This window comes from Bactrocera tryoni, chromosome 1, assembly GCF_016617805.1.
Source record: "Bactrocera tryoni isolate S06 chromosome 1, CSIRO_BtryS06_freeze2, whole genome shotgun sequence".
In the NCBI taxonomy this organism is placed as follows: domain Eukaryota; kingdom Metazoa; phylum Arthropoda; class Insecta; order Diptera; family Tephritidae; genus Bactrocera; species Bactrocera tryoni.
In genome coordinates this window covers 50,699,935-50,720,715 of record NC_052499.1, presented here as the reverse complement: position 1 = coordinate 50,720,715, position 20,781 = coordinate 50,699,935, and the positions used below count along the sequence as shown (strand labels likewise).

General features: G+C 36.2%; 1 protein-coding gene across 3 annotated transcripts in view; it reads right to left on the bottom strand.

Annotated features, from left to right (window-relative positions):
* The window catches only part of LOC120767079 (putative mediator of RNA polymerase II transcription subunit 26), a 185,915-nt gene that overhangs the window by 17,323 nt on the left and 147,811 nt on the right, over positions 1 to 20,781 (bottom strand). For all 3 annotated transcript variants that reach the window (XM_040092946.1, XM_040092952.1, XM_040092960.1), the window contains exons 2-3: positions 2,460 to 3,014; positions 1,059 to 1,492 (exon numbers count right to left, since the gene is read on the bottom strand). In XM_040092946.1, the coding sequence (XP_039948880.1) occupies positions 1,059 to 1,492; positions 2,460 to 3,014 (989 nt within the window). The remainder of the gene's footprint in view (positions 1 to 1,058; positions 1,493 to 2,459; positions 3,015 to 20,781) is intronic.

The window sequence follows — 20,781 nt, the reverse complement described above, 5'->3', positions numbered from 1 at the left end:
GCATAAGTTCACCGCAAATAAGTTCATCACAAATTATTATTTTTAGATTCATAAGTCATTAAAACTAGAATTTATTGGGATTGACGGAAAGCTTAGTTGGGATGGTGGAGTCATACGCGAAAATATATAATTTTTTTACCCAAAGTTCTTAAAACACTTACTCAGAAAAGAAACATTCAACTTAAAACTCTAGCTCTGCAAGCCTGAAGCGATTTTCAATCGATATTTTTCAAGGTGTTTCAAACAAAAATAATTTACAGATATTGGTCTATACTTGAAACAAGTTATATTCTGCCTCCAATTTATGTCTGATCATCTCGTAACTAAACCGTAAAGCTTTTAAGAAGAATCCGAGTCAACGGGTTGGACATTCAGAAATCAACTGACAACTCAATAGTCTACAAGCCCGTAACTAACGATTATAGTGTAGTATTGGACCTGGATGGTAACTCAGACGTCTACAAAGGCATAACTAACGATTATAGTATAGTATTGGACTTGGATGGCAACTCAATAGTTTACAAGGTCATAACTAACGATTATAGTTAGTATAGTATTGGGGAATTTTGGGTATTTCTGGTGATCGAATTTTATTACTTATTGACTTTTAAGGTATTGGAAGCATGTGCGTTAGAGCCTTAGGTCATTTCAAATCAAGAAACATTTTCTTGAGTTTCATAATCTTAAAACCACGAACTTCCGCTTGGAGCGTTATGAACCGCTCTTTATTGCAAAACAATTTGAGAAAATATTTTTGTTTTCATCTAAACTCGGATTTAGGGATAAAGTTTGTTGCAAATTGCGTCTGATTTCATGTAAGAACCTTCTAGTTATAACCGCAAGATGTCTAAACTATAAGTTTTCTTACTGAATTCTGGAGAACCTTCTTAGAAATCAGTATACTTACTGAATTCTGGAGCGTTTGGAATCTATAAATAATTTTTATTGAAAAGGTGACCAAAATTTCTTAGCTATTTCTATCCACTATATTTATGTAATATTGCCTTAAACCTTAGCTGATAGCCTAAAACAATGAAAAGTATGTATGAAACACTAACCCTGTGAACGTGTTCCACTGAATCGCCGCCGACGGCGGACACAATGGGGCCCGCCGGCTCGGCTACTAGTTCTCCCTTCGCGTTCACCGTGAGTAATCTGCCGTCCACACAAAAATAACACTTCTCATTCGGCTTCCAATCGACCGGTTCAACGGTGGGCGTACGCTGCCGCTCAAGCGCCTCAGTGGCAGGCTGCGGTGGATGCGTTGACGGTGGTGATGTAGTTACACTTGACAAGCTATTCTGATTGGCGATAAGGCTTGTGATGTTTGTTGTTGTTGTGTTTGTGTGTGATGAATTTGTTGCTTTTGTTGATGTATTATTGTTGTTGTTGTTGCCGTTGTGGTTGCCGCAATTTGTCTTATTATTTAATGTTACACTATTACTGTTATTACGGTGAAGTTGGTTGTGATTATGTGATGTTGTTGTATTGTCTAAAAACAAAAAAGCGAATGTGAAATATGCAAAGCAAAATAATATTATGGAGGGGAATATAAGATTTTTTTTGAAAATATAATAGTTTTTATGTTCCTTTTAATTAAGTAGGTGCGTAACTTCGCTAAAATCACACGTGCGCCTGAATGTAGGCAACATTTTATGTTTTTGTTTTCAATTACTTTTATGCCAATGGTTATATATGCATAAAACTGAGTAATCTGGCAAGGTGAGTTCATTTTCGATATACTTTCTGAAATTTAATCTTTAATTTTCAGAAACACATCGACAAAAAATTCGAATACTACATCAAAAACTTTGAAAATAGCTCTAAATAAAACAAGAAAAATATAAATACCCTTCACAAGCCTAAATGGTGTATACAAATATTTTTAACTTAATTTTGATCGGTCAGTTTATACGACAGCTATATTCTCTAGTGGTTTGCTAAAAACAATATGTACGCAGATTGCTGCATTAACTGTGAAAATAAGCCACGGAAAATTTCATGAGGATATCTTGCAAAACAAAAAAGTTTTCCATGAAACGACTTGTTTTTGACCAATCGGTTTGTATGTCAGCTATATTCTATAGTGGTAAGAGCACAAGTAAGTAGCTTCTTTGAAAGCAAAATACGCATTAAAATTTCTGTTCGATATCTCAAAAGCTGAGGGATTACTTCGCATATATGCAGACATACGGACTTAGGTCGTCACGCTAGTCATTTATATGTGACCTGGTCTACGAAAAGGGGGCTTAGGTGCGAAAACTAGTTTTCTGGGAAAAGCTGTTAAAAATAATCGTCAGTTTCTCGTTATCTCATTAATTGTTCTCCTTTTTTTTGACACCTAAGCCCCCTTTTCGTAGACCAGGTCACATATATGTATATACTTCATAGGTTATCCGCCTGTCTTACAAAGTTAATACATCCTGTACAGTGCATAAAAATAATCTATTTACGCTCACCTGTAACAGCTTGCACCTCCCGATCCTCCTTAGCCTTTATGGAGTCTTCTACGCAGTTGCTTTGTTGCGTATTTCCTTTGTTTTTTTGCTGTTCTTCGGCGTTCGTTCCGCCTCCGACTGTGCGCTCGTGTGCTTGCTCGTATTGAAGATTGTGTTGGCTGTTGTTGTTGTCTGTTGCAGTGCCGTTGCTCTGGCCGTATGTTGGTGATGATGATGATGGCTGTGCACTCTTGGTGTCTACGAGATCGTTGATCGATTTTTGTTGCTGCAAATGTGTAATCTTTTGCTCCTCTACAGGCTGATCGTTGTGTTTTTGTTGTTGATGTTGTTGTTGATCGTACTCTGTGGATGTTTGCCGTTCTACTGGGATTTGTGGGGCTACTGAGGTCGCTGCTGTACTGGCGGCGGCTGTTGCTGCTGGCAACTCTGCTGTTGCTGCTGTTTCGGCTGGCGATTGTACGGTGTGATTGTTTGTATGGACGCGCGTAGTTAATGGCTCTTGATATTGCTTCCATTTCATGCGTTCCATCAACTCCTCAGCGATCCGTTCTAAGCCTGTGATCGAAGCGAAAAAAATTCATAAAACATTCATTAAAATCGATTACTTTCTGCAGAATAAAATTAACTACTTAAAGTGCTAATTAAAAGTTGTGCGAGCAAAAAAAAAAAGTGTAAAGTAATGGAGTAAGGTAGCAATTCTTCATCGTAATTGATGTCATTAACATGGCTGATGGGGAGTATTAAAATATCATGTTACATACATACATATGTATAATATATGTACGTATGCGTAGGCCTATCAAATATGCAGATATAATGTAATTTGGATATATATTATTCGCTAGCAGTTTGAGTGCCACGCCTCTAACTGAAACTTTGCGCGCACGCTCTGCCACACCCAATACGTCCACGTAGGTGAAGACGCATATTTTTTGCACTCTAAAAAATCGCATTCATTGGGTCGCTTCTGCTTCATTCCCACTAAGCGTGTGACGTTCGCAATCTGTTCGCAATCCCAAATGAAGTGAGAACTATTAAAACCAAATAGAGCCACAGCTGGTATATACATATATATATTTACTTATATAGATCCGCATGTGAATAACCTATATCTACTTCGGGAGCCCTATCAAATATTCAGCAGTGAAATGCCCAACTATTAAAGCATCAAAACCAGTAATAATTTTCACAACCAACCGCCTTATGTCTGCATAGAAAATGGAAGTCATCGTGATGACTTTTTTTGATGTCATTCATATGTCTATAGTACATAGTATTAAAAAAATTAACACATAGAATGATAATTACTATATAACTATAGTGAGTCTATTCTTAATGCCTTAGCCATGTTATTATAGAAGAGAGTGTAATTTTGTAATATACGCTGCCGCTACTGCTCTAATAATACTAATATACCGTATGTGTTATACAAGGGTTCAGAACGTTTCGTTATTGGTAGTCTTTTTTTTTAAATAAATGTTGGAACATATATTTAATTCAACTTCTGCCATTGTAGTACAATGAAATCGATAAAATTCATCTCCTGTGTTTGTTCTAAAAACAAGAAAAACAAATAAAGTCGACATAGTAAATAAATCGATTAATATTTAACGAGAAACAAAATCGATTATTTTTTATCGAAAAAGAAATCGATAGTTTTATCGAAAAATAAAATCAATTTGCTGTCACATATTGTTACATATAACTAACGTTGTCATATGTTACTCATCCATTGTTAAATTTTCAAAGAAAGTTCTTCAAGAAATCGTAAATACTGCTATAAAAAATTATACTTTTTTTCGATAATATTCTGTTTTACTTAAAAAAAAACAAAAAAAAAATAAAGTCAACTTAGTAAATACATTAATTGATTTTTATCGAGAAATAAAAGCGTTAATTTTTTATCGGTAAAAAAAATTCGATATTTTTATCGAAAATTAAAATCAGTTTCTCATGTCACTCATTATTTCATATAATGTTATATGTTAATCATCCGTTGTTAATTTTTCAAAGATAGTTATTTTTATCGATAATATTCTGTATTTAGATTCTTTCAAATTTTTCCACAAAATGAAATTTATCGATTATATGTTAAAAATATAAAATGCTTCAAAGACCGACCGAAGTTATGTAGATCAACATAATAAATGTTATATTGTAATGCTTTATATTATTATTATTTAGCTTGATTTTAACATATTTTACTATATTAAGAGGAAATGAAAAGTAAAGTATTAATTATCGATAAATATTTTTGCAGTGATATCGATAAACAAATGTGATATTAAAATATTTTATTTTATTTTACGGTCTAACGCGGTCAATGAAAGTATTAATTATCGATAAATTTTTTTGGAGTTATATCGATAAACAAATGTGATATTAGCATATGTATGTTTTATGGTCTGATGCATTCAAGGAAAACATTAGTTATTGATAACTATGTTTGCAGTGATATCGATAAACTATCGATATAATATAAATTTTTACTATCGATATGTTAAAAAATGTCAACTCCGTGCAAGCGATTATTATTATTGTATTGAAAATTGATTTGCATCGTCATTTTATTTAGCAGCAATTGAAACAATTATATTGTGGTAAAGTCGATACATTTTTGAAATTCTTAAAAAATTTAATATTTTGTCGAAATAATGTGTTTTAAATTATGATTGCCGATTTTGTGGCTTAAGGAAACAAAATGTTGTCGATAATTAATCGGTGCGGAAAAATATCGATAATAAATATCGAATTGTTTGAGATAAAATAGAACATAGTTAAAAAAGAAATACAAATACAAAATACAAAAAGAGTAATTTTCCGACAATTAATTGATAGGATGAAAAATATCGATATATTTTATGAATATTTTGAAGATAAAATAATAAAATTAATAAAAAATTAATACTGGATCGAAGCTGATTTTAGAAAGCAAATACATAGTGCGCCAATAGTGCTTTTAATGTCGCAAACGCAGTCATTACATCGCCTTAAAGTCAGTTATTCGCTCTTGGCAAAATATAAAATTAATTATCGATAGAATTAAGAAAAATATGTTTTAAAAAAGTAATATAGGCTTCGTTTATAAATGGAAATGGCTTGGCATTCGTTAAAAACTCGTATATACGTGTAAGAAATTCTCACTTTGACCATATTACAAGGATAAATTCACACGCACATCCTTCGACAGACCGTAATTATTGCGAAATTCCTACAAATTTAAAATATCATAAAAACCGAAATGTAGGAAATGGCAGTGCGATTGCAAAATGGCTGCAATTTGATGCAAGTGCCAATCAAAACGACGACGCACAGAAAAAAACGAGCGCAAAAGTAAATACTGGAAGCAAACGAAAATTATGTAGAATTAAAACAGGCAAATAATACAGCAGACCTCGCTGGTGACGAGGTGAAGTGTGTAAGGGCGTGGCGGAGCAAAGAAATCCTCAAAATTCCATGCATGCGTGAGCAAAATTAAAACTTGCAACACACACATACATATATGCACATAATGACTCGGCTGAGAGAGTGAGACGCCTAAAGAGCGAGGTGGGTGGGTGGTAGAGCGCTACGCACACACTGAAAGGAAATTATATGAAATTTGCCACGCAAGTAAATCAAAAATTAAAAACTGCAGCTACTAAGTTGCACTTGCCCCATGTGCAACGCTTACAACAGCCAAACCAAACCAAAGCCAAAGCACAGTGTTGCATTCGATGGAAATAATAGCCGTTGTACATACGCATATGTTTGTGCTGCGAAAAAATATGAGTTACGCATGAGGCATATTGATGCAACGCACTGGCGCAAACACACAAGCGCACACCTAGCACGGCTAACGCCAGACGCTTAGCGGCATCTTCACGCACAGAGGGCGCGACAAGGGCGTTGCGGCTGGCGACGGCGACGGCGACGGCTTAAGGAGTCGCAAGGTAAAAGCTTTTGTGGCAGCATTTCTACACTCGCACTTGTGCGCACTCAGCGGCAGACACAGACGCGGGGGGGCGGTGCGACGAGGAGCGCCTAAGCGAAACAGCCAAACAAGCAAGCAATGCATTCAGACTCCCAGCGCTCATGCTAACCCGCGTTGAAGCTAGTGCAATGGCTGGCTCGAGCGAAAGTTGCAAGAATGGTAGAATTTTTTCGTGCCACACAGGAAGTACAACTAACTAGTTGTGCTGGTAAGCGGAGCGACAACGTCAGCACTGCCGCACCTGGCATATATAATATTTAACCTGCCGCCTAGCAAACATCGCATCGCCCCTTCGTCGCGTACGGCGGCAACGTGCCACAGCCGTGCGTGTCGAGCGTGCGTGCACTTTTGGCCACGAAAAAAAGGGAGCAAACCGGGTTAGCAGCGGTGGCAGCAGCAGGCGGAGATGGTGGCGCATAATGGCGCCATGTTGCACATTGCAACAGTGGTAAGGGTGGTGCATTGCGCAGTTGCTGCTTGCACGTTGCACAGTGCACGTTTGGCATTTAGCGCACTGCTGCCTTTCATTCCGGAACAAGTTGAACGTGCGAGCGGCAAAAGTTTCGAATAAAAATTAAATATTTTGCTACGCACACTAATGCAGCTATGTGCAAACGCACGCAGTCACACATACACGCTCACATATACACATATATATAAATGCACACGGTAACCGTTAAGTAAACATGCACGCATTCACACACACGCACCCAAACGCAAATGCTGAAAAATGTAAATAAAAGGAGGAAACCCATGCAACAAAAAAACAAACAGCGCCTGCAACAGCCAGTGCAACTTGCAGCTGCTGCAACACACACACACACACATATGAAAGCGGTTCCGTAGCATGAAATGCAGTGCAGGCGGAAAGGTGGCGCACCGAATGCAATGCATTTGCAATGGCAACTGGCAAATTCAGTTGCAACAGCAACAACAACAACTACCACAGCATTACCGCCAACCACCTAAACGCGAAAAATTTACCAGCATTTGTTCGGTTGACTCGCCCGGCCCGGTCCGGGCACTATTGCCGGGGTTAATGGCCGCCGGAGACTTTTTGAAACTCAAACTTCTCAAAAAAGCAACAAATTTTTTTGTATGGCAACGAAAAAATGGGGAAAAAGTGCATAGCAAAACTGGCTCACGCAAACATACGCATTGTGTGTATTGTAACACAAAAAAAATGTGTGTAAAAAGCCCTGCAACGGGGTTGTTTGTGGTGCAAGCCAACACTGCCGCATATCCACATTAAACACACGCATTATTAAAAAAAGGAGAGAAAACAGCAGAATTAATAATGCCAGTGAAGTATGCCAATAAACATGTTGGAGAGTCTTAAGAAGCGCGTTGAGATCACTTTCCAGATATTTCTCTTAGCATCTAGAGTGAAGTTAAGACAAAAAATTGATTTTCTTCACATTTCGATAGGTACCTATTAAAATGTTCGATATCTCAAATAGTCTTTGGGTTACAGCCTTCTCAAGCCGCTCATTTCAATCAGCTCTACCGGTGTATTTTAGGTTTTGTTAGATTAATTTAATCTGGTAGGCCAATAAGCCACCCACAAACAGTTTGGTCATTTGCGATACCAGATGGTGTTTAGTTCCTAAGTCCGACCCTTTAGTATGCCTGAACTTGACGCGAATTTTAACAGACTCTGCCGACTCACTATCGATACCTTCTCCAGTGCATCTTACTGTGGAGACCTCAGATGCTTTCAGCGTGGTCTTGCCAATTCGAATCAAGTGCACAAGAGATGCTCCATTGTTTCCCTGGCACCGTGCTCTAAATATTTCCTGCAGTCATCTCGATCTGCCAGCCCCATTCTGCGGGCGGGTGTCGCCACCAGACAGTGACCAATTAGCATTCTCATCATGTTCCTACAATCTCTTCTATCGAGTGTCAATAGGATTTTTGTGTACTTCCGTTCTTCCGTTTTGCACATGACTTTTCCAGTTTTGCTCAGTGTATTTTAATACTAAGAGTAATTCTTAGTATATTCTTATGGTATGTAGTACCATATCAGTTTTTGGTATGTCGAAAATGGAGTTTTTCCGGGACAATATGACCAAAATTTTGTGTCGCATTACAATTTTTTCCAAAAACTCTGCCGTTTTGTCAAATTGTGATGTTTTTTATAGTAGATGATTGTAAGAACATTATCCTCTAGAGAAAAATTTGATCGAGGACCACTATGGCCGTGGAGGAACTTTTTGTTAGCGCCGTCAGCGATCTGCCATAATCCTAAAAATATTTCATTTGTTGATTCAAAATTTTACTGCGTATTCTTAACATTTGTGTAAATATACAGTTAAAATTGTAATAGAATAATTATAGTAGTTTTTTTTGTAGTTCCCAAAAGTCGCCTTTATTTAATCTGGTATACTAGGTTTGCCCCCTTTAATTGATTTCTGTACTGTGTTGAAAGCTTTTATACTGACATTAATCATTCACTTAATCATTGCCGCAGTACGGAATTAGTCAGTGTTAGCAGAGTAATATATCAGCAATAACCCTCTTTATTCTGCCAATACTCACAATACCTGTAATAATTGTAAAATATACTTAAAAAGCACCAAATCATGTATCAAGAAAGACTCGAGTACGTCATCAGAATATCTATGTAAACTATATAAATTGCGTTCTAGTGACGTCACTTGTAACTGTTATTATAATAGGAGTTATTACTTAATCATATACCTAAAAAAATTTCTTAAGCCACTGTAAACTAATTGTGAAAGACGATTCCCTATTTGAGTGTTCCGCTTTTGCAATAAGTCTCTTTGCCGTTTATTGTTTATCTTAGCGAATCCTTGTCGCCATTGCTAAAACTTAAAATAAAGTTTTTTCTTTCCTGAAGAAGAAGCTGGTATCGTCATGAGATAGATGTGATATTTGTCATGATTTTTGGTTATCCACAAAAACTATCCTTGCCAAATCTTACATAATCTAAATAAAGTAAAATTTTTGACATCAACGCAATATTATGAAATGAAAGTGGCATTGAAATGTTTATCCAATGAAATTTTATGAAATTGTACAATTTATCGCTGAAAATTCAAGAAACTAGCCAAGAACTTGAGCACAGCGCCATCAAACGTGAGCTTTTGGTAAAATAAAATATTAGATTTTTTTTTTCAACTTTCAAAAACTATAATACACCATAATTTTGCGGAATTAATCAGCATACATAACTGCAATATTCCAAGTGTAATCTCAGGATTGGAAACCTTATCAAAGCTGACTTCATTTAAGTATAAACTTAGCCGGTAACTCTGGTATAGCCTTTTAGAAAGTAAGCTGTCAAAGATTTTTATGCCGAGGTTTTGTAAAAATACTCATCTCCTAATAAAAACCAATCTAATATAATCAAAAAGGGTCAAAATTCCAATTAAAGCTATGGCGAAATATTATTCTAAAAGTGAGGTTGAATTTACTTTTTATAAACATACTATTTTTCTATGAAAAAATATAAAAATAGCGAAAAGCGGCAATACAGCGCCACCTAGTACAAGCTTTTGGTGAAAATAAAGATTAAATATCTAATAAAATCAGAAGGGTCAAAATTTCCAGTTAAAACTATGGTGGGATTATTCTAAAAGTGAGGTTGATTTTTTTTTGTAAACATACAATTTTTCTATGAAAAATTATAAAAATAGTGAAAAGCGCCAAAACAGCGCCACCTAGTGTAAGCTTTTGGTGAAAATAGTGGTTAAATATGAATTTATCGATTCGAAACAAAGACTTATTCCGTATTTCCTTATCGAATTTTGTTCAGTTTTTCCATATACAGCATCACAAGCTATACATATACATACAAAATAAAATATCTCTGCGTTAAAAAGCCCTTTAGTAGCGCGTTAATTCTTTTTCTAAGCAAAGTAGTCAAATTTATTCGAGTAATAAAGTCTAAAAACATCTTGAGAATCATTTTGTGAAACCATTTCTGGTCTCTAGGAATTGTCTATATTTTTCTTTGTTTAACTCTAGTTATATGTCAATATGCTTATTCAACTCTAATACTTTCTTATTTCTAGCTAAGATCTTTATTATTATACTTGTAATAATTTATTTCTTAAACTAGTTGAGAATTACAGCTATAAATGAACTCTAAACAGCAACATTTTGTAAAAGGTTACATAATTTCATTATCTCTCTTAAAGTCTTTCGACTGTCATACTCATTGATTAGTTTTATTGTTCACAACTGAGACGGCAATGTCAAGTTGCTGCGCCACAAATCAGCTGTGAAGCGACACATTTTGGTTCACTGGGATTCTACGCACATGTAATGACAATAACAAAAACTCTATTCAAGCACAAATAAAAAATATGAAAGCATACACACACACACACACCGTGCTATCCTATACAAAAATTAATAAGTATGTGAGGAAAGCAAAGAGGCAGCTGCAATGGCGGCCACATTGCGTACGAATGTCTACATGTGTGTGGCTTCTAATGTTTGTATTTGTATTTATGTCCGTATATATGTATGTATATGCATATCTGCTTCGCCATCATCACTCGCACCAGCTGAGCGCGCAATTTGCCGCAAGGCAAACGACTAACTACGCACACACACACTTGTTGAACTTACAATGGACGCACACGCATACGCATAGTTGTGAAATCATACAGACATATTTACTTTTGCACATACATACACATTAGATGCATTCAGTGTCTTCGGCAAGACAACTCAATCATTATCACCTTCATCACCAGCAGCGGCGGCGGCAGCAGACGTATTTGCGCCTTGGCATATGCTTTGAAGAGAATGCAATAGAAAAAAAAACAAATTATTCCCCCATTTGCTTTTGCACGCGCCACACATACCGCTACATATAAGGCCGCAAAGGAAGGTACACACATGCACACACGTTACGTGCGCGCCATCCAACGCCTGAATGTATGCTTAATAGAATTTTTTATTGCATTCGCTGAGGTTAACTGCACTCGCCATTTAACTTGGCTTCATTTTCCCGCAGCCGATGAAGTTGCTGGCCTAACCATATATATACATATATATGGGTGTATGTGCCTATGTGTGAGAGTGTATGTGTTTGCATGCGTTTAGTTTCGCTTTTGGTGCGACGACTTTGTTGCTGTGGCGCCACGACTTTGTGCGTGTCCCGTTGTTGGGCGGCTGACTTGCAAATGTGGTAGTGGGCCACATGGTCGACGGACCGTCAATATATTTTTGAAGTCGTCGTTAACTTTCTCGTGGCTGCAATTTTTATTTCCCGTTTGTTTTTGTTATTGCCATCACGTGTTAATGGGCACCCTAACGGCGGCGGTGCAGGCGAACACAATGCGAAAGTGCATATGGCTGTGTATGTGTGTGCGTTATGGCAATCCTACAGTAGTGCCACACATGTACATACATACATATACAGACATATGTATTTTTGCGTTTGCAAGTTGCACTAATTTTTTGTAGCTGCAACCGTTGTGGTTGTTTTTGTAGTTGTTGTTGTTGTCGTTGCATGTCACATGCTTGCCACTGCCTGGCATTTATTTGTTGCTACCTGCCGCCGCTGTGTGTTGTTATTGCCATCATTACTATTGCTGCTATTGTTGTTGTTATTATTATTGTTGGTGTTGTCGTTATTATTAATATTGTTGTTACTATTTTTGTTGTTGTTGTTGTTGTTAGTTGCAGTTTGCCGTGGCATAAAGTTCTCTTTTCCCTCCACTCCATTTTCCGTGCAATTTTCTTTTTGATTTTCTGCTTTTCCTCTTTACGTTGCACTTTCTATCCGTTACCGTTCGCCGTTGCACGCGCCGCTCGCTGTGCAATCTGTGCCAGCAGTAAGCAGCGAAAAGCTGCTCGTTGTCGTTCGCTGCACTGGCCTGAACTCGCAAAGCAGTGCACCGTTATGTAGCACAAAATACACTCGCGCAGACACACATACACACATACACTCATTCGTTGACTTTTGCTTCTTTTTCTCGTCTCATACGCACTTTGCTGCAATGTTATAGCTGTTGTGCTGCTTCTTCTTTTCCACTTTTTTCGCTTATTCTTCTTCTTCTTCTTGATATTTTTTTCCCATATTGGCTAAGTGTCGTCTAGGCCGTCTGGGTTATGTGTATGTATACGTAAATATATGCAAATATACATATATGTCTGTGTGTGTGCATGCGTTTGAATTCAAAGTTAAAGTTGGCGTTTTAGTGTAACAGTAAATGTCGTGGATTTTTAAATATTTGCGGGAAAATGTTGTGTGTTGCAGTGAGGTTTATTTTGGCTTATACTATAAGGTTTAAAATTTATTTTCGTTAATTACTTATTATTATTTTTGGTGGGTTAAGGTACTTTATCTTAAAGTACTTTTTGGTTTATGGATGGACGATAAATTTACAAAATGAAAATATATTTGAAGTACGTTCTGGGTAAATTCTTAGCCTTAAAGATATGTATGTCAGATCTGTGTTAAAATGACAAAAGTACTCAGATTTTAGTTAAAAAATTGTTCCAACAGTTTTACCAAAATCTTAAAATCTAAAATTTTGTATTTATAGTAAGTTAGGTTAGGTTATACCTGCCGGCTGTCACACCAACAGCACGTCAACTCTTTTTGCGAACTTAAAGAGCGACTGATAACTAATTTTGTTACTTTATCTAGTCCCTTAACTAGGAAGCTCTTAGACATGTAAGACGAATTCTAGGAAAGTCTCGGCAGAAGCTTAGTAGGTGTTGCAGTGCTTCTCTCATGCCTACTTCACTGCACTTTGTGCATGTCTCGTCGTTACTTATGCCCAACCGGCTCGCATGTGATGCCAGCAAGTTGTGACCTATTAAGAGAACAATTGATGTCTGCTACAGTTCTATCCAGATCCTATGATTAAAAAACATTCCAAGGAACTCAATTACGCTCAGATGCGTCTTTCAGCCCTTTCGGAAATTTCATTGTGTAAAATTTTAGGTTATGTTAGCATAAAGTAAAAAAAAAAAAGTTTTGTAATTATAATATTTTGTGGCTGAGCAGTATTTGTCTGCAAATAATGAAATAATGGAAAACCCTCAATAAAAAAGACTTCTTGAAATGTGTTAGCAAGTTGATCTGCAATTATTGGTTCACTGGAATAATAAAAGGGTTTTGTGTGTTGTGCGATGCAAAAACTCCTTCATTTTTGTGACCTTGTTTCGTTGGAAAATGATGCGCTTTTAGCGTTTTTGACCAACAATTAACAGAAACGTTAAGTTTGGCTATAATACCCATGTTATTTTGGTATAAAAGTATTTGTATCTATTTGGACGATAGCTGTACGCTATAATAGTCCTATCTGAAGGATATAATCTATACAGTATAGTATACAATATCACTGAATGTGTTTATAATCTCCGATCGGTGTCTCAAAAACCAAGGTAATAGTTTATATAATGTATATAGCGACAGACAGACGGACATGGCTAAATCGACTAAGCTAATCACGCTAGTCATTAATACTAGGTTGTCAAATATCTCGCTCCCGCCTTTTTGTCTTTTGAATTTCGCGGCTATGTATAAAGCGCTACAGAGCTCATATCTGGAAATACTATTCATCTCTGAAAGGTCTTGACATAACCTACAAAACGACACTATGATTTATTAGTTTGGATATTGCGTTCAACAGTTATAGATGAGTAAACATGGAGTTCACTAACGCCGAACTTCGCGCTACTTTAAAGTTTTCCTTCGTCAAAGGCAAATCCGCTAGAAAAACGTCCCGTGAGATTAATGGTGTTTTGGGGGATGGTACTCTCTCACTTCGAATTGCGGAGGAATGGTTTCGACGATTCAGAGCGGGTGGAAACGACACCATGGATAAGCCAGCCGGCGGAAGACCTGTGACAACGAATACCGATGAAATCATGGAAAACATCGAGTTAGAACGGCATGTGGCATCTCGTGACATCGTCCAAAAGATGAGAGTTAGTCACCAAACCTTTTTAAACCACCTGCAGAAGGTTGGATACAAAAAAAAGCTTGATGTTGTCGTGGTCGAAGGCGGGTGAATCTTTCCAAACAGTGGTCAAGCCGGGATTGAAGGCCAGGATGGTTTTGCTGTGTGTTCGGTGGGATTGGAAGGGAATCATCCATCTTGAGCTGCTCCCATATGGTCAGACGCTTAATGCTACCATCTACTACGAACAACTGGACCGCTTGAAACAGGCGATCGACCAGAAGCGTCCATAATCGGCCAACAGGAAGAGTGTAGTTTTCTACCAGGACAACGCCAGACCATCTCCAAGGAAGAATCAATGCAGTATGCGACGGTGCATTATCGTGTTGAAAAAACCAATAGTTGTGGGCCCAAAATACCGGGCTCTTTTTACGAATAGCTTCGTGCAAACAAAGCATAACATACAAAAAATATTCCTTGCTGACAGTTTGGCCGGTCGAAAAACGGTTTCGCAAAACTGTCAACATTACCTTGACCCAAATGATCTTTCAAAATGGTTTTCACTGATCATTCCTATACTCCCATGATGCCAACAAGATCTCTGACTACTAATCGGCTGTTCTCAAGCGCCAATGCCTTTATTTTATTCACTTGTTGATTGATGTTGGTGACCATCCTGGACGTTGTTCTCGACTCTCTTTGAATAATTTGCACCAATCAAAAAATCTTGCTCCCGACCAACAATTATCACACAAACGCCTTTTCCACATTCTGAAAGTTTCGGCACCAGAATTTTGATTCCGCACACAACATTTGATGGGACTTCTTTGCTGAATAATTTCACACATCGTAAAAATCGCCGAATGCATTTTATGTAGTTCAGAAAGAGAAGCGTATACTAAACACTAATGATTATTTTGATGTGACATTCGGCACAAATAAAATAAATATATAAAATATTTCAACGAATGTGTTTTGGCGCGAAATTGAAATTAAAAAGTCTTACTATTTTTTGCTCACAATAGTATTTACTAAATCAGTCAGTAATCACAATATGTACGAAGTTCAATTGAATATGCCAATTTTATGGTTGAAGTAAGAAATAACATGCATATCGCTAGGTGGCGCTGGAGGTTTAGCAAAATTTTTTAAAAATATTTTGATTATTTTCTGGAAATACAGCAACAATTATACATACTACAATATTGTATTTTCCGATTATAATGTCGTTATTGTGGTTTGTCTATAATATTTGACTATATTAGACTATATTTTGCTATATTAGGAAATTGTTGAAAATTTCTTGAACATATGATATACAAAAGTTTTATGAAAGGAATATTATACAGCAAGGATTTATTAAGACACCGTTCTTGTATTTTCTCAAATTAAAGCCACAATTTAACTATGTGATTACGGGTTACATGCAAGCAAATACAAATGTTTATATAAGTATATATTTTATAAGTATATTTTTTTATAAATATATGTATATACAAAAAGATACATCTGCATATATACATATAAATATATATAAAATTTATTTTTGTTGACACCGTCACACCTAGTAACTTTATATTTGTAAGTTGGAGTATGCAGTCTTTACCAGCGGATTATTTTTCACAAGTACAATGCTAGTATATAACATATATTTTACATACTTATGCTAATATTAATATGTATATAATTTCTATAAATAGTAGATAAATACATATATGTACTTGGTAAGGCCAGGCAATGTATGCACATAATCAGATATACTATATAACACTATATGCATTATAAAAGGACAACTATATATTATGTATATATATGTATATGTATACACATAATTATATATTTTGTGAATACACCTAGCACATAGGTATATACATATATGTACAAGCACATAGAACTACCAAACCATGCTTATGAGTTCCTCGCGCGCTTGGCTGTCAGCATATATTTCCATTGTACTATACCCTTCGTTACGGTTTGACATTTCACTCGATTGTTGTTATTTTTATGGTTTTTTTGTTATTATAATTTTCATTTTTTCGCTGGCATTTTTTTTATAATTTTTTTGTAACGGTCTCACTGGAAATGTCATGTCAGCAGGACGATGCGCAGATAAATGCATGAAAGGACGACCACATTGCAACCCACATACGGGCACTTATATTGTTCTGCACACATACATACATAATATATGTTTATGCACATATACTAATACACTGCTGCACACAAACTCACACACAAGCGTTGAAAATATGCTAACCCCGCACGCCTGTCTCTGCAAGTCCCCTCATAGCTTGACTTCTTGTAACTGTATTGGTGTTTGGTTGTGTTTGTATGCCTGTAAGTGTATGTATATACTTTTTGCATGTATGTATAAGTAGTGGTAACAGCATTTTTGTTAATATCACCGCCCTCGCCCTCCATGCATTGCTTTAAATGTTACATTTTTTGCGTTTTACGCATTTCTTTTGTTGTTTGTGTGAAATTCGTTGTTGGTCAGCGAACATTTTAATTCGGTTTTTCTTCCGTATTTGCTGTTTGCATTTGTTGTTGCATTTGTGCTTGCACTACTATGTCACATCAGCACACGTTTCGTATTTTAATTTCTCTCTTCTGACTATTCGCGCGCTCGGACGATGCAGTTTAAGAAGCGGCGACGGAGATGGGAGAGTGAAAATAATAAATAGTGAGGTTAACTTGAAAAAGAAAAGGCAAGCAACAACAACGTTTGCGGTGTTGTCAATAAATATTTAATTTCGGCGCAACCACATACGAATAGCCATAAGCACATAACATACACTACATTTATATATTATTTACATACATACATATATTATGTACAATTACATATGTGTGCATAATTTTATTAATATACATGTGTGTACATGATAGATAGGTATATGTTTGTTCAAGTATATAGAAATAAATAAATATATTTCAATCGAATTATACCAAAATTTTATATAGCATTCTGCACGCATGTTGAATTCCTGTAAAATTATGTATTTGTATGCAATTCTTATTTGAATAGTGATGTATGGAGTGTAGTTATAAGCACATGTGTAAGTACTTTATATAATTATGCACCAATTTTATAAACTAATTTCATATTTTGTCAATATGACGCACACACATTTTTTAATGCATTTCCATATGACAAAAATTTTACATATCACTCTGGGCAAAAAATAGTAAGACTTTTCAATGTAATTGCCGCGACTAAGTATTTTTAATTGCAACAAATTATTCAAAGAGAATCGAGAATGCGTTGACGACGCGTCCATAACTTAAAATATATCATAAACTTCAACTGATGATTAACAAGTCCATGAATTAAAGGAATAGGTGCTTGAGAACGTTTAACATTCATACTTCTTACTGACATCGTTGGAATAACGAAAGGTTCAGTGAAAACTATTTCGAGAGATTATTTTGGCCTGAAAAATGCGAACACCATTGGTTTTAAAATCACTGAATTTTTCGAAAAACAGAATCGCATTAACATGCGTGAAACCATGATTTCCGACTACCAGAATGTCATGAAACGAGCTATTATTGGCAACGAGTCTTGAATCTGTGCTTACGAGCCGGAAACTGACGATCAATCTCTCGAATATCGTCGCAAAGGTGAACTGAAGCCGAAAAAAGCTCGTCAAAGCAGGTCAAAAATCATGGTTATGTTGACAGTTTTCTTCGATTATCGAGGTGTGGTGTACTCCAAATTCGTTCCGACCGGTCAAACTGTCACACAGAAATTATATTTGAGTGTTATGCATCCTTTACGTGAAACTTTTCGTGCAAAGAGGCCTTACTCATGGGCCGACAACTCTTGTTTTTTTCAACACGATAATGCATCGTCGCATACTCCATTGATTCTTCCTGAGTTTTTCGCCAAATTTTCAACCAAAATCGTGCCGCAGCCACTGTGTTCGCCTGATTTTTGAAGAAACTGTATTTAGGGCTAAGAACAAGGAATTATATAAAAAATTCAACAATCAATTTTCGCAATTTCGCTTATTTGACCAACTGAACCAAAAAAAAAGTATTTATATTTATTTGAAGGCGATGAAAGCTCTTTGCACTTAAAAATACTACTCATAAGCAAGGAGCTTTTACTATTGTTCAAGAATTTTAATTTTCGCAATTTCTCACGTTCGAGTAACTTCTATATTAGTAAGTCAAATAAGCAAAATTACAGCATTTACATTTATTTAGAAGTGGTGAAAGCTCCATCCTTCTTGTTCATAAGTTCTGTTCATTCATAAGTTACTATTCAAGACTAAAAATTAATCAGTTTTAAAATTCAAAAGATTTTACAACATGTAAGTAGATATATACGAACCATATTCAACCCGAAAAAAGGAGCTTTCACTGCTCTCTAAAACGTTAATTTCCAATTCATCTTTTTTGAATGATTACTAGATTAGTAAATTAGGTAAAACGATATTAAAATAAATTAAATCAAATTAAATTAAATTAAATTAAATTAAATTAAATTAAATTAAATTAAATTAAATCAAAATTAAATTAAATTAAATTAAATTAAATTAAATTAAATTAAATTAAATTAGAATTAAATCAAATAATAAATTAAATCGAATTATTAAATTTGTTAAAAATAGTGAAAGCTCTGCATTCTTGAATAAATTTAAGCATAAGAAACAGAAGAAGTTTTTACTAAGCATTCTAAAAATATTACTATTTTGTTTTCGAACACACCCAATCCAACCCCATTCTTCTTATGCATTTAGTCATCAACCATTTTCATTAAAAGTCCCTGTCCTCCTGTCATGTCCGTAGACAAATGCAAAAATACAAAATGCATGAAAGCGTAATTTTCGACAGTGAAATGAGCTTTCATTAAAAACTTTAAAAATAACAGTACAAATGACATGCGTATATAAAGGAAGCTTGTATGAGCCAAGCAATTGCAGCAAAAAACACAAATTAAAAAAAAAAAAAACAAAAACAAATAATCCCCACACAAATTTCTCGTACTAGAAACTAAACGCAATTGCAAGCACTAAAAAGCGTAAATGAAAAGGATGAACAAAACAACTACAACAACAAAGTCGCTTTTGTCGGTCACTTGACGTTAGTTGACGCTGTGGCAAATGTGGTGTTAGCGGTACATTGTCGACGATGTCTTGGGGTATGTTTAATGTGCCGAGTAATGAAAGGACACCAAATACCAAGAGGGCATGTATGTGAAACAACAACAAGGAAGAGCAATACGCACGCACAAAAACGCCAAATTATTTATATTACCACCACACATGTGTCTGGGTGTATGTGTAGGAGTGTGCGTGTTTAGATATTTTCTTGTGTTGTGCTTGCGCCTGCATTTGTCATGCGAATGTTGGCATTTAGGATTACTCATACGCCCCGTGCGACCACGAAAAAAAACCAAACAAATTTGACCAACTCCTATAAAACGCGCATGTGGCATGGGTGGCAGGGAAGACCAGAGGGGTTTATAAATGAAAAATATCAAATATTTATACACTCTCATGCAACACTGTGTGTGTGTGTGTTTGTGTGCAATTCACCAATGTTAGGGCGCAGCTAATAAACTTCCGCGCGCGCTCCTCAGCAACATACTTGCAACTTGCTAAAAACAGGGAAATATCGAAAATGAACTCGAAGTAAATTATTATTGTGGCAAATGCGAGCAACGGAGCATTTTGGCGTGGCACGCCCCACCATGCACGGTGTCACGAAGTCGCTGCCAGCCTTATTGTTGCGCCGTTATTGCGCCCACCCGCGATTTCGGTAAGTCCAAATTGGCCACAATGCATTATTGTGTATTTATTAAAATAACACAACAACAAAAACGACTACAACACAGTAATAACAAAAAATTAAACTGTACAATGCCTACTTCCGGCTACGCGGGTGGTGGCACAGCCTATTAGCTGCCTCACTGCTATTAGTAAAAAACGAAAAAAGCCGGAAAAATAACGGCAAACGAGCAAAAAAAGCGAAAATCCATAGCACAAAATAATATTTCACTAATATTAATAGTGTGGCGGAAGAATAGACCCCGAAATTGGTTGGTCGGCTTTGCTCTGTTGTCTCTTTCTATTATGTTGCAAGTTGCAACATATCGCACGAGCACTTGTGGGGGCTGCATTTCGGTTGCATTTTGATTGGTTGCAAGTCGGGCATTTTTCGGTTGCTTTTCGTTCGTTTCGGCTTTTGGCATTTGGCTACTTGTAGTGTATTGTTGCTATTGTTGTTGTTGCATTGTACATTGCATCGTATTGCATTTGTCGCCGTTTGTGTGGCATGCACTTCATATGCGTGTGTTTTGTTTTTGCTTTTCCACTTCTACATCGCACATTGTAGGGGCAGTCGCTATTATGCCTCGTGTGTGTGTGTCTTCGTATGTGTGCCTTGTATCGAGGGTAGGTGTATGCGTGCCTGCGTGTGTGTCGTCTCAAAGTTTTTAAAGTTTACT